This window comes from Mus pahari, chromosome 3, assembly GCF_900095145.1.
Source record: "Mus pahari chromosome 3, PAHARI_EIJ_v1.1, whole genome shotgun sequence".
NCBI classification, from domain to species: domain Eukaryota; kingdom Metazoa; phylum Chordata; class Mammalia; order Rodentia; family Muridae; genus Mus; species Mus pahari.
The window spans coordinates 113,525,891-113,539,515 of record NC_034592.1 but is presented as its reverse complement, the minus strand read 5'-3'; the positions used below and the strand labels follow the sequence as shown (position 1 = coordinate 113,539,515).

The 13,625-nt window shown below is 46.5% G+C and overlaps 2 protein-coding genes across 2 annotated transcripts; both read right to left on the bottom strand.

Annotated features, from left to right (window-relative positions):
* Positions 1-8,880: 8,880 nt before the first annotated feature.
* On the bottom strand, positions 8,881-10,165 carry Tmem239 (transmembrane protein 239). Its single transcript, XM_021194158.1, has 2 exons — positions 10,096-10,165; positions 8,881-9,962 (listed from the first exon to the last, which is right to left on the bottom strand). Exon 2 carries the CDS (start codon positions 9,946-9,948, stop codon positions 9,493-9,495), a length of 456 nt encoding a protein of 151 aa, XP_021049817.1. The 5' UTR covers positions 9,949-9,962; positions 10,096-10,165; the 3' UTR covers positions 8,881-9,492.
* A 418-nt stretch (positions 10,166-10,583) lies between these two features.
* Positions 10,584-11,368, bottom strand: C3H20orf141 (chromosome 3 C20orf141 homolog). Its single transcript, XM_021194159.1, has 2 exons — positions 10,955-11,368; positions 10,584-10,871 (listed from the first exon to the last, which is right to left on the bottom strand). Exons 1-2 carry the CDS (start codon positions 11,110-11,112, stop codon positions 10,634-10,636), a joined length of 396 nt encoding a protein of 131 aa, XP_021049818.1. The 5' UTR covers positions 11,113-11,368; the 3' UTR covers positions 10,584-10,633.
* Between the last annotated feature and the right edge of the window lie 2,257 nt (positions 11,369-13,625).

Below are 13,625 nucleotides of genomic sequence, written 5' to 3'. Positions count from 1 at the left end.
AAAAAAAAAAAAAAAAAAAAAAAAAAATCTGTGTTACCACCTGAAAGTTAGGAAGTTCTCCTAACCGAAGGGCTCACACCCACCAAGACTAGATTGAGCTTTCTCCCATGCAGTCCCTAGTTTTTGCAAACAGATTCAGAGGCAGCAGATATGGAATCACCTTTGGTCACCTTTGACTATATCTCTTAAAATTAAAAGCCAGTTGTGTATGTGGGTGCACATGTACTTGTGAACATGCATTTGGAGGTCAGAGGTCGACACTGGGGGTCTTCCTCTGTGGTTTTCTTTTTTGAGATTGAGTCTCTGCACAAGGCTGGAGCTCACTGATAAGTTCTCTCCCCATTGCAGCTTCAGGAATCCTCTTATCTCTGCCCTTCTACCCTGCACCCCACCGCATGCTGGGACTACAGATGCATGCCACCATGCCTGGCTTATCCTAGGTGCTAGAGGCCCAGACTGAAGCGCTTTCATGGTAAGCAGTGTACCAACTGAGCCATCTCCAAAGCCCCATTTAACTGATTTTTTTTTTTACTATTAAATACATTTTACTGTCGATTTTTGATGACTTTATCCAGTTAAAAATTTTTCTGTCCAGACCATGAATGGATGAGAAATAGTAAAATGGGGACTGGATAGATGAGTCAGTGATGAAGTGTGCCAGGACCCACATGTGGCTCACAACCTAGCTCTAACTCTACTCCTAGGAAATCTGATGCCCTCTTCTGGCCTCTGGCACCAGGTGTACATGTGTGAGAGCACACACACACTCATGTGCTCATATACATATACACATGTGCTCACATACACACATATATATATATGTATATGTGTATATATATATTTATGCACACATTGGTGAAATGCCAATACACATTAAAAATAAAACCAGTTAAAATAAAATTTAAAAAGGAACTGAATACTTCCCCCACAGGTCAGAAGCTATGTCAGAGGTTGGACAACAAAACGACTTAATGGCAGATTGTGCAAAAAATTCTCACGGAAATCTATTTTTAAAGGTAATTTAGTATTAAGTGGATGTACAAGGTAGTTACGATGCACACAGGAAGACTTTGCCTCAAGGATATGTTTATTTGGGGTCAGTAAAATGGCTCAATAGGTAAAGATGCATGCCCCCAAGACTGATGACCTGAGTTCAATTTCTGGAAGCCATGCAGTGGTGTACAAGGGGGCACAGTAAAGAAATTGCAGACATGACTGCTCCATGCTATAGTTAAGGGTTTTTATAGATATGAGAACAGCTAGAGGTACTGGAAGGTTCAGAGCAGAGAGAGAAGTTGACCTGCCATGGCGAGCGAGGGCTAGGGAAGTGGGAGAGAGGAAGGAATAGTGGAGATAAGAAGGTGAGTAGCGTAGGGGTGGGGGACAGGAAATTGGTTTTGAGGACTTTGAAATGTGTAAGTACTTGTGAGTAGGCGTATTGATATGCAGCCACAGGTGCATGTCAATGGAGCCACAGGTCCTTTTGCCAGAGGTAACCAAAATGACTCCTTTTGGTAGGCAGAATCCCTCTGTGAGCACCAGGCACACATGTGGTTCTCAGACGTGCATGAAGGCATAATACCTGTACACACAAAGGATAACATTCTTAAAATGTAAAGACAAGTTATTACAGGATACACTTCAAATGTGGAGGAATCGCTGCATAGCCATCTGAGGAAGATTTCATTTCTGTTTGTAATTCATACCGTTTGCAATATCAAATATTAGCTGGGAATAGATCATAACTCAAAATGTTAAATTTTAAATTACAAATCTAGAGGAAAATAGTTGGTAGTCTATTGTTGAACAAAGATGTTCTAGATATAACACCAAAAGCATAATATATATAAAATGTTTTTTTGAGACAGGGTTTCTCGAACTTAGAGAGATGTGCTTGCCTGCATTCTGAGTGCTTATTAAAGGTATGTATCATCATATCAGGTCCATAAAATAACATTTTGATATGCTGTTGTGCTGTGTGGTCCAGAGAATGATGCGTGAAAGTTTATTAACTATAGAGGCAAACTAAAATAAAAGAATAAGTAGTGAGTTAGAGAGGTGTTAAGAGCACTGGCTCCTCCTCCAAAGATTCCGCAGTTTCCAGCACCCACAGGGTGGCTCCTTCTGTGACTCTAATTTCGAGGGATCTCATGCCCTCTTCTGGCCTTTGTGGGAACAAGGGATGCACATGGGTAGAGACATTCATGCAGACAAAAACCCCTGCATATAAAGTAATTAAAAAAAATCATTGAAAAGAATAAGTAATAAGAGAGCAGCCAGACCAGGCATGGTGGCACATGCCTTTAATCTCAGCACTCGGGAGACAGGCAGGAAGATCTCTGTCAGTTTGAGGCCACCATTGTCTACATAACTTACATGAGTTTCGGGACAGCCAAGACTAATTATACCCTGTTTCAGAAGGGAGGGAGAAAGGGAAAGATAGGAGAGAGAGAAGAGGGGGAGGGAGAAAGAGAGGAGAGACATCCATTTGGGTGCTCAAAACACCCTGCAGAAATGCACTAGGGGAACATTAAGGCAGTCCACTAGATTCCCAGTAGAAAGAATCCCAGGTGGGACGGTGTTTCCTTAGGTGGGGCATCCAAGTGAAAGAATAAATAGCAACAGAGATAATTTTTTTAAGATGTATTTATATGAATACACTACAGTTTCCAGACACGCCAGAAGAGGGCATCAGATACCTTTACAGATGGTTGTGAGCCACCATGTGGTTGCTGGGAATTGAACTCAGGATCTTTGGAAGAACAGTCAGTGCTCTTAACCACTGAGCCATCTGTCCAGCCCCAGAGATAAGTGTCTTAAAGTCAGGCACAACATCCAGCAGAAACCAGCTGGGGAAGTTGAGGCAGTCCATCAGATTCTCATCGGAACTTTCTATAGATGAGCTCCCCGTGAATGAATTTGTGGTTTTCTCCCCTGCTGTAGACACTATGTCATGGAGAAACATTAGTAACCTCTGTTGAAAATGGTTTGCCCCCTAGATGGAATCCTGACCCCCTGGGAGCCTTAGCCATGACTGAACTTTCTTGGCCAGAGCCACAGATCTCTGCCAGCTGGTGAGCCTTGCTACATTGAGCACCAGATTCCCCACACTGGCATGTTTTGAATCTCCATGGTCCAGGCCCCCTTGATGTGGAGTAGGTACGTTAAGCAGTTTTGCAGTTCTCTTCCCTCCCTGTCACAGAAATTAGGCCAGTCTACCCTCACACAAAGAGGAGTTGGAAGGCACTGTGAGACAAACATGCCTGGGTCTGAAATGGGGGTGGAGGAAGGACAACTCTGCTTCTAGAGACAGCTTCTTGGTGAACTCAAGCCAGTGTAGTTCCTTGTAACTGTATTTCATTAAAATCCAAAACTCCTGTTCTCCCAAAGCTGTTAAGAAAAGGCAGGCTGTAATCTGGGAGAGTGTATTTCCAAATCAGATAAAGACCTGATTCTAAAATAAAGAGACGCTCCTTTGTCATGTTTAGAATAAGTAGCTCTTAAAGTCCAGTAAATTTAAGGGAGTGCAAACAGTTTGAACACTTAAGGAAAGAAGACAGATTGTAAATAGACATGTCAACAAATGTTCAACATCTTCAGCCACTTGGACTAATCCAAGTATAAACCATAGCAAGGTAGCACCATTTACTGCTGGAATGGCTAATATAGAAAAGATTGTACCTTGTGGTCTGGCTGTCTACCTATAAGTGTTTACCTACACAAAGCAGGAACCTGTTCATATGAAGACTTCTTCATAGTCATAACAAAAGCTGAAAATGACTCGGGCCCATCCACCAGCAGGTGGGTTCATTAATTTGGTACATCGCCCATTGGAATACTACCTGGTTATTCTAAAAAGTGAACTGTTGGGCTGTGAGGACAGCTCAGAAGGTGTAGGGCTTGTCTTGCAAGCATAAGGACCAGAGTTGGATCACCAGAACTCACACAAATACACTAAGCACTGTGCCACACACTTGAATCTAGTGTTGGGGAGACAGAGACGGACAGATCCCTGGGGCTGACTGACCAGCCACTCTAACCTAATGGGGGAGCTCAGGCCATGAGAGACCCTGTCTCACAGGATATAGAGGTATTCTTGAGGCTATATAGAGGTATTTCATGTAGACATACATGAAATATTGATGCGCCCACTAACATTTTCTATTTTATTGGGGGGCGGTTGTCAGACATTTAAAGGCAGGGAAGAAACTATGGTAGAATTAACATGTTAAGTTAATCTCTTTTAAAACGATCTTATTGCAGTATCAGAGCTCAAACCCTGGGCATCACATGTCAGCCAGGCAAGAGCTCTCCCACTAAGCCACATTCCTAGCTCTAGCATTTTTTTTTTTAACTTTTAAGATGGAAAATACTTGAAAGGTGAGATGTAAGTATAAAGGAAGCAACGGCTCCATTACAAAATATGAATGGAAACGTTGACTCAGCTGAAAAAGATGTTTTACAAAGTTAATTGTATCCAGATTCTCACCAAAGACACCCAGGGCCAGGCCAGAAGTTGGAATTCTGGCTGTCCCAGGATTCTCAGCTGAACTTTCCGAGCCTAAAGTTTCTCTTGCTGGTGTGGCCAACTGAAGATTTAGGAAAGTAAGTGAGGAGTCAGCAAAGCTGTCATCCTGATAGTGGCAGACCTGCTCTTTCTCCATGGCCCCCAAGTTCTGCCCCATTCACCTCAAGACTGGGGTCCAAGCTTGCAGAATCTTGCTCAGCCTGGGGAACCCTAACCAAGGCCTTTCCACGGCCAGGGCCACAGATCTCCGCCAGGGGGCGCGCCTCCCTACATTGAGCACCAGATTCCCCGTGCTGGGATTTTGGGCCTCTTCCTGGTCCAGGACCGCTTCGTCTTGGGGATGCCCATGGCCTTCCTATCCCAGGCTGGGCTTGGGATTTTCTTATCAGTGTCAGGCTCTTGTCCACCCCCTTCTACACAGTGTTTGCCAGCTGCCCTCACTATTCCTCTCCACTTAGCCAAAAGGGGATTTCCACTCTCTAGAGCAGATGCCTGTCCAGTCATCCAGGGCCGCAGATGCTCCCCTCCCCCATCCCCGCCAGCGATCTTCCCCCTTCTTCCCTCTTGCACAGCTGAGCCCACACAGCAGTGGTCAGCTTTTGATTATGGCCTTCTTTTCCCCTTGCTGTGCAAGTTGCCTCCTACTCCTGGACAGTGAGATTTTCTCACTCCTAGCTTTGGCCAAGGTCCGGTCATCCTTGAGCATGCCCTTTAGAGTCTAGTCTTACCACACTGAGCCTTGTAAGTTTCTCAGGCGCTGCCTGTCTTCCTTCTAGGGACACCTTTCCTGCCTGTCCCTCTCAGCCAGGCGTGCTCATCAATGAGTGTCTAGTTGCGTTCCTTCCCCTTTGACCATGTTTAGAGATCCTTCTAGGTCCTCTTTTCTCCCTAGTCCTTGAGGCAGAGATAGAAAGGTCATATTGCATGCACCACACACGCACGTGCGCACACACACCCCTCAGTATCAAGATACTATACTGGTATGAATCAGCTGAGCCATACCTGACCATCTTTTCTGGGTAAAACAAACTATTGGTAGAACCCAGCCCCTCATTCCAACCCCATCAGAAACAAAACACAAACACTGAGTGATGTCAGGAAGGGCAGGCAAAAATATTCACACAGTGGTTTGGGACATCAGGTCAATTGGAACAACTCTTTCCTCTTGGCTCAACTGGGAAAGCTTGGAACACATTGACTCCAGCGTATCTGTTTTCCATTTGGTTTCATTTTAAATCATTTAAACTCGAAGTGGACGGGTTTGTATACTTAAGGAATTTCAGGGATTGTTTTTGTTTTTGTTTTGTTTTGTTGAGACAGGGTTTCTCTGTATAGCCCTGACTGTCCTGGCACTTGTTCTGTAGACCAGGCTGGCCTCGAACTCACAGATCTGCTTGTCTCTGACTCCCAAGTGCTGGGATTAAAGGCGTGCACCATGCCCAGCGTTTTCTTTTTTGCAAGGTCTCATATGATACCCCACTCCATTTGTTTGGGGCTAGTTATTCGTGCCATCCTGTTTCTTGGTGTTTTTGCAAAAAGAAATATTGTTATGCCACTCTATGTTTTAAATGTGTGAAATGAGAACTGTATTTTATACTAAGATCTCAAGACTGGTCCAGGTAGCTTCTGCCCCTTCTAGTGCCCCCTTCTCAACATGCTTTACCCTCCCACACCACCATCATCGCCAGCACAATATGATCCTCAACTGCATGCCCTAGGCAGTGCCTTGAAAAACACACCTGTCACCTTGGAGTCTTGGAAAATGCAGGCTCAGCAGTCTAAGTTGGAGCTGGAAAAATCTTGTTTTTTCTTTTTAGATGTGGTCTCATGTAATACAGTCTGGCCCCAAACTAGATATGTAACCAAGGTTGGCCTTGAACTTTTCCTCCTCCTGAGTGCACTTCCCAAGTGCAGGGTTACAGGCAAGAGCTTCCCTGCCAAGTTTATGTGGTGCTAGGGATGAAACCCAAGGCCACATGCTGGGCAAACACTCCACTAAAATGAACCACATCCCCAGCCCTCTAGAGTCTGTTTTTTTATTATTTCATTTTTTATATGTATGAGTGCTTACATATATCTGCAGCACATGAATGCCTGGTGCAGAGGCATTCATATGCTACAGATACATGTAAGCCCCCACCATATGTATGTATGTATATATATATATATATATATATATATATATATATATATCATCTGTAATTGAAGTTACAGATGGTTGTGAGAGCACATGTAGATTCTGAGGACTGAACCAGGATCCTCTTGTAAGAGCAAGTGTTCTTAACTGCAGAGTCATTTTGGCAGCTCCACAGAGTCACTATATATCTGAAAAGCTAAGTGAGGCCTAGACTGCATTGTTTGGAACCATATGTCAAAGAATAAAGGCCCTCAAGGACCTCTGTGAGAATTTGAGTTTCTAGGTTGTAGAATATAAGAACCTCTAATTAGGTAAGGACAGCCTGTCTGTGGTCCTGTTTCACTGTGTCTCTCCATCCCACAGCAGCAGGTCAAGAGGCAGGAGGTATATTTTGATTCAAGAAAAGGTGGAAAAGCCCTTTTTTGTTCTCACCTGTGGTGTGCCCCCTGAATATGGTTTTGGTTAATATCTCATTTCCTCTTAATTAGAATGGCCCAAGGTCTCTGGAGTGATGTCCCTGGCCAGTGATACATGGTCCAGGCTAGGCATCTTAGTCTGTATTCCCACCACAGACAGCTTTGAAGTCCCTGCACTCTAGACATCTAGACTCATTAGGACGGGGCTTCCTCTCTAACAGGAGCCATAAGATTTTCAGTTAAGTTGTATTTTCTCTTACATGTCCATGTGGTTTTCTCTTTACTAGCCTCTTAAAGTGCTCTGGGACAGCCTGGCCTTGGTGCTGAGTAGTTATCCTGCTCCTGATAAAAACAGTCACTGTGTGTGAGTGTGTGTGTGTGAGTGTGTGTGTGTGTGTGTGTGCGCGCGCGTGTGCGTATTATGGCATTAGGAGTTAGTTCAGGCATTTCACTTTGCAAGCCAAATGTCCCAAAGCAAGTGTCTATGTCTTTGTTATATCCAGGTAGAAAATGAAGTTCAGAAAGACTTATCAGGGCTGGGAATGTAGCTCACTTGGTAGAATGCAGGAAACCTTGAGTTTGATCACTGGCACCAAATAAACCAGGCATGGGAGCACATCTGTGTAATTCTAGCCCTTGAGAGGTAGGGGCAAGAGGATCAGAAGTTCAAGGTCATCCTCAGCTACATAGTGAGTTTGGGGAGTCTGAACTACGTGTGTGTGTGTGTGTGTGTGTGTGTGTGTGTGTGTGTAATGGAGCAACATCCCTATGTCTGGCCTTGACACACAGCCACACTGCAGGGGGAACTACAAAATGAAGTAGTGGTTTGGGGTTTTAGGCACTGAAGCTATCTACAAGTATGAATATGTCTACCAGGAACACAGAGTTCTAAAACTCTGTCAGGTTTTGGCCAAAATGAACCATGACTCAAGGTGCACGAGTGTTTAGATAGCTTCAGAAACAATGATTTTTCAGGTTAGATATAAACCAGATAAAGAGCTGGGAAGCAGCAGGGATTGGGTAGAGGTCAGCAGTGGGTGAAGACTGAAGTCTGGGCCCCAGCTGGGGGCAGATCGTCTAACATGTCTGTCACTTGACTTGGTAACTGATACAGCTTTGCTTGGAAGGCTCAGCAGCTAGGTAAATGGCCAAACGCCAGGGGAGTCTGGGTGGTCCAAAGCCCTCTGGTGGAAGCAGCCTGCTTAATCAATCCTGCAAATCTCTACGGTTTCCTTTTCCCACGCGCACAGCTTTGCACGAGTTCCCTGGCACCAGGCTCCAGCCTCGAGCATTGCACGGCTCATACAGTCCAGTGCCTGCCTGGCTTGAGGCCATGCGACACACACCTTGCACATCTCACCACACTGTCCATTCCGTGTCAACTGTTCTAGGGCTGGGATTCCATGTGTGACCGTTTCTGTAGAAGCCTGGAGAAACTTAATCTCTTAGCTTCTGAATCAAAAGGCCTTTTGAGCTTATATGTTTTTGGAGCCCAAAACATCTTAACTGCTGTTTGGCCTTACCAAATACTTTTCATAAAACCAGGCATGGTGGCACAAGTTATAATTCCAGTACCCTGGACATAGAGGCAATAGGATCTGAAATTCAAAGTCAGCCTCAGCTAAATAGTTCAAAGCCATCTGGGGCTTCATGAGACCTGTTTCAAAGCAGCAACAACAGCAAAGTGTTTTGCAAATAGATACTGACTTTTGATCATAACAACCCCATGAAAACACTGGGGCTCACTTAATACCAAGGTTCAAAAGTAGTCAATTAGCCAAGATGTAGGAGGCTGAAACAGGACTTTGATTTTTTTTGTAACAGACCTGGAGATTCTTAAAAATAATAATAATAATAATAATAATAAGAGTATGTGGGGTGGAGTGTATGCTTATGCACAAAGCCTTGGGCCCATTCCACACACACACACACAAACTCACTACCACGATTGGCCTCTTTCCCATTTCTGAGAGGTGACTGAGGTGAGACCCCCAGCTATCTTTCTGTCAGTAAGACCCGTTCCAGAATGTGTATTCTTCCTGGAAGTAAAAAGAGAGGATCCGTGACAAATCCAGACAAGTCCAGGGGTATGTAGGTGGAAATTCTCAGGAAGCCTGAAGCTGGTAGGGCTGAGGTGATGTGACAGAAAGATTCTGCCAGGAAGACCACGTGATGTTACCACATCCACACGGGGGTCTCAGTGGTCTGTCCAATCTCTTGCTCCTGGCTAAACTGCCTGTCCTGTTCCTGACACCAAGGTGGGTTAAGGTAGATGTCCAGAAGCCAGAGCCCATGTTTGTAATGGGGAGGGGGGTCTGAGGTCTGTTGAAGTTCCACTGTCCCCCTCCCCACAGGGCTCAGGCCCTAGGCCAGGGCTCAACAGACACAAGCAGTAAGATGGGGTTGCCCTTCTATTGGTCCAAGTCCTGAGCGAAGCCTGGCTGAGTCATGGAGGTGAGCAGGCCCACGAGGCTTAGCAGTGTGGAGAAGAGCAGCAGGAAGGAGGCTGCGAAGAGCAGAGCAGGCAGGGCACTGAGCACAAGCAGCAGGATTGCTGGCAGCAGGTGGCTCCACATCACAGCCACCACGGGCCATAGCGAGCTCAGCAGGTAGGAGCCCGTGGTGAAGAGTGCGTGACATAGCATCAGTGCCAGCAGCAGGTAGAGTATCCCCTCCAAACCCCATAGCATACGCTGCAGTGGTTGCCGCCAGCCTGACGTATTCCACCACTGGGTCCAGCTCCGAGGTATGTGGCATACCCACCAGCGCACCCAGTCCTGACGGATGACCCAGGCTGACCAGGGCACTGTCCGCTGGGGCCCCTCGCCAGCCCCGATGATATCCGTCTCCACTCGTGGCTGCTGCATCACGGCTGGTGCACCTGTGGACAGGGCCAGGCCAGCTGCAGGGGCAGCCCTGGAGATGCCCAGGACCTCTGGATAGGTGGGCATGCAGGGGTCAGGAGGATACCAGCATGGGCAGGATTGGGCTTTGAACTGGGGCCTAGGACTTACCTTTGGGCAGATCCACCTAAGTCATGGTGCTTCCTGTTGTGTCTAGGCTGGCTTGGCAGCCAGATCCCAGACTCTCCCTCGCCCACCCCACCATCCGCAGAGGAGTGCATTATGACCCGGGCTGGGGTGGGGCCCAGCCAAGAGAGGAGCTACTGCATAGTGTAAGAGTCACTTATGTCCTTTACTTAATGGCCCCTCCAGGCTGGCAGGAGAGCTCAGCAAGCCTTGAGAATACCATTCTCCTTGTTGTAGGAAGTCTCCCCCACACCTGCCCCTCCTTGATGGCTGCCTCCAACCCCACGACTGGAGTTGGTTGCTGTAACTACCCTTTTCTCTGCCTTCTCTTAATGCCCTAAGCTTCAGGCAGTTGTCAAATGTCCACATTATGGAACTAGAAGGCGCTGAGGTTCAAGCTGTATGATGGAGTATTCTGTCCTTACCACACAGCCTTACCCTCACGTAGCTCAGGATGGAGGGGAGAAACCTGGGAGAGCAGGTTGGATGGATTCTCAGAAGGCGTTCAGCTTTAGGAGGGCCCTCAGGCCCAAGGGTGGACACAGAAAGCTAGGCCCAGCATGGCTAAGGGTATACCAGAGCCTCCCAAGAACAGGCTCAGGCCCAGGAACAGCAGGAACAGTGCATCCTGGACACTAAACAGTCCCGAGGCTATCCTTGTTGGGGAGAGGGGAGCTGCTTGCTGTCCTGGACCCTCACCAGCCCCCTGGCTCTGACCCATTGGGAGAAGTCTGTGTCGTGGCAGGTTGGCACCTGTGGGCCTGTGGAGAGAGAAGATGGCAGCTTGAGGCAGTTGCTCATTTGTCCCTGTGCTTGTGACACCTACCTGACAGGTGGCACTTACCCATGGAGCAGGTCAAAGACAAGGAAGCTGGCCAGCAGCAGGAGCAGCAGGGCTAGGCCAGCCGTTGAGAAGACGGTTCGAATCGTCACTCCTAGCGCCCCCAGCCCCAGGATACTGTCCAGGAGCTGGGCCTGGCTGAAGTCCCAGGGGACACACATGGCTCACTGACCCTACTCAGTCTCTCTCCAGTGTCCAGACCCCTGGAAAGGAGTAGGATGGCTCTAGAAGGGCTTTGGGCATGGGTGAGCTGAGCTGGGTCCTAGAGGTTATTAGGAAGACCTAGTGCTGAGAGATTAGGATCAGAGAAGAGAGGAGGGCCTTGGCATACACTCAAGGGTTAGCTCTGTGAGTGAGAAACTAAGCTCTTTGGGGATCTCCCTCCCCCCACTCCCACCCCACATCTTCACCAACTCTCCTCACCTCCTCCCACTTGGGTGACCATTCTAGATTTGGACACTCGGGCATTGTGACCTATTATCAGGGAGGGTCTTGAATTAAGGACAGGACAACAGTTTGTCTTGCCTCATAAGTACAGGTGGCCTAGGTAGGGCTTAGCTAGCAAATCAGTGTTTTCTGAGAACTAAGACTCAACTCACCCACTTGCCTTGCCAGTAATTCTCTGCACCAGGGACTTCCCACTGGTTCTGGGATGTCAGGAAACCGTGCTAACACAACAGCTGTTTGGACTTCTGCATCTTCCAGTGTTCTCCAGACTGTATGTTTAGGATGTCATTCAGTCATTCAATTTTTCTGTATCTAGTTCTCTTCCCTGAAAGTGGGGTGAGGCCTGTGAGGCTCTGATGGTAGTGGGGAAATCATGTTTGCAACTCTGGGATGCAGAATAGACTTTTCTAGAATGCAATCCAGGCCATGGGGCAGGGGTGGGGTGGGTGCAAGAGGATGCTATTTGGATGTTTTAAGCACTGCAGTTTTAGGAGGTATTATGGTTTCAGCAATGGGACAGAGGGCTGGGCGTGGTGGCATATATTTTAATTTCAGTGCTCAGAAGGCTGAGGCAAAAATATTGTGAATTTAAGGCCAAACTGGACTATATAGGCAGGTGCTGCCTGGAAAATTAAAAAGAAAAGAGAAGAGAAAAGAAGGGAAGGAAAGAAAAAGAGGTCTTGAACCTAAGAGCCCTACAACATCATGACCTCAAGTTGTTTTGAAACAGGGTTTCTTCATGTGTTCCAGACTAACCTTGAACTCACCATGTAATGGAGATGCCCTGTAACTCTTAGTGACTTTCCACCTCATCCTCCTGAGTGCGAGGATTGCAGGCCCCACTGTGCCTCAAATAAGATCCTAATGGAAAGTTAAGACCATCCTTAAGAATGAAATTAAGGAATGATCATGGCATAAGAGGATTGGTCATCATTACTGGTTATGATTATTCAACGAGAATAAACTTACTCCCACTGAATCAATGGTCAAGGGCAATAAAGAGCTACTAAGTACATGGTCAGTTTGGTGACAAAAGACAAGAGTAGAAATGACATAAATTTAAATATTACTCATACCTTGGAGGAAAACTGAAGGGGTTGGGGTAGGGGAGACACTGACAATATAGTGCCCAGGAAAAGGAGAGATTGAGAGGAAATGATGGATCATTAAGCTGCCTTCCAGGACGCCCCACCCAAAGATCCAGGGCAGGTGGTCTTGACATGTTTGGTGTTGATGGATTTGGCAGATCATAGAGCGGGTGTCATTTGTCCTTAATGTCACTCAGCAGTTGCCCTTCCGTTGGCTTTTCTTTGTTTGGGGACTGTGTTTCTGACTACTGGGACATAGGCTATAAAGGGGATCCTGTTTTTTTGTCTAAGTAATTATCTTTGTTATTTTTCATTCAACTGTCATTTTTTTTAAATAAATCTTCAACACATAAACTTAAATTATTTTAATTCTTTTTTTTTTAGATTTAGATTTATTTATTATTATATCCAAGCACACTGTAGCTGTCTTCAGACACACCAGAAGAGGGCGTCAGATACCGGTGGTTGTGAGCCACCATGTGGTTTTTGGGATTTGAACTCAGGACCTTCAGAAGAGCAGTCAGTGCTCTTAACCACTGAGCCATCTCTCCAGCCCTCTACTGTCATTTCTAATGTGATCCCCGAGTGTCGGGTCTCCAGCCTATGTTGGGTTCTAACTCTATGGACTTTTAGATCAATGTTCTGAAAGCCTGAGGTTGTTCTCAGAAGGAAACAATAGATAAGGAAGGAGGCAAACTGAGTAGAGGAAAGAGCTAAGTCAGCGTACAGTCTTGCCTGGGCTTCAGCCTCAGCCTGGCAGTGCAGTCAGCTCTGAGAACAGTGAATTGTGCTGTAGAGTAGATCTCATCATATCAGCCATTGGTGATATCTCTTCCATAGAGGACAGGGAAGGGGGAGACAGAAATTGGAGAACTGAATCTCACAGCCTGAAAAGCAATGCCCATCTGCTGAAGGCTTTCGTCTGCAGAAGGAATGAAACAGCCATGATCTATGAACTGCAAACAACAGTGGGGTGGGCCCACTGTTGGTAATGGGGACCTCAGCGAGGAATCAGCAGCGGATCTGGTGGAGTGAACGATTCAACAAACCTGGATTATTTGTATCATGTTCATTCACGATAACTGTTTGGCTTGGGAGCTGGAGAAAGCTTGGTGGTTAAGAGAGCACTTCTACACTTC

What these genes read in the sequence shown, in the direction of transcription:
- Tmem239 (XM_021194158.1), bottom strand. Translation starts at nt 9,948, where the DNA reads ATGCAGCAGCCACGAGTGGAGACGGATATCATCGGGGCTGGCGAGGGG.
- C3H20orf141 (XM_021194159.1), bottom strand. Translation starts at nt 11,112, where the DNA reads ATGTGTGTCCCCTGGGACTTCAGCCAGGCCCAGCTCCTGGACAGTATC. An exon ending in GTCTTTGACCTGCTCCATGG is followed by an intron (nt 10,872 to 10,954) that starts GTAAGTGCCACC and finishes CTCTCTCCACAG; the next exon opens with GCCCACAGGTGCCAACCTGC.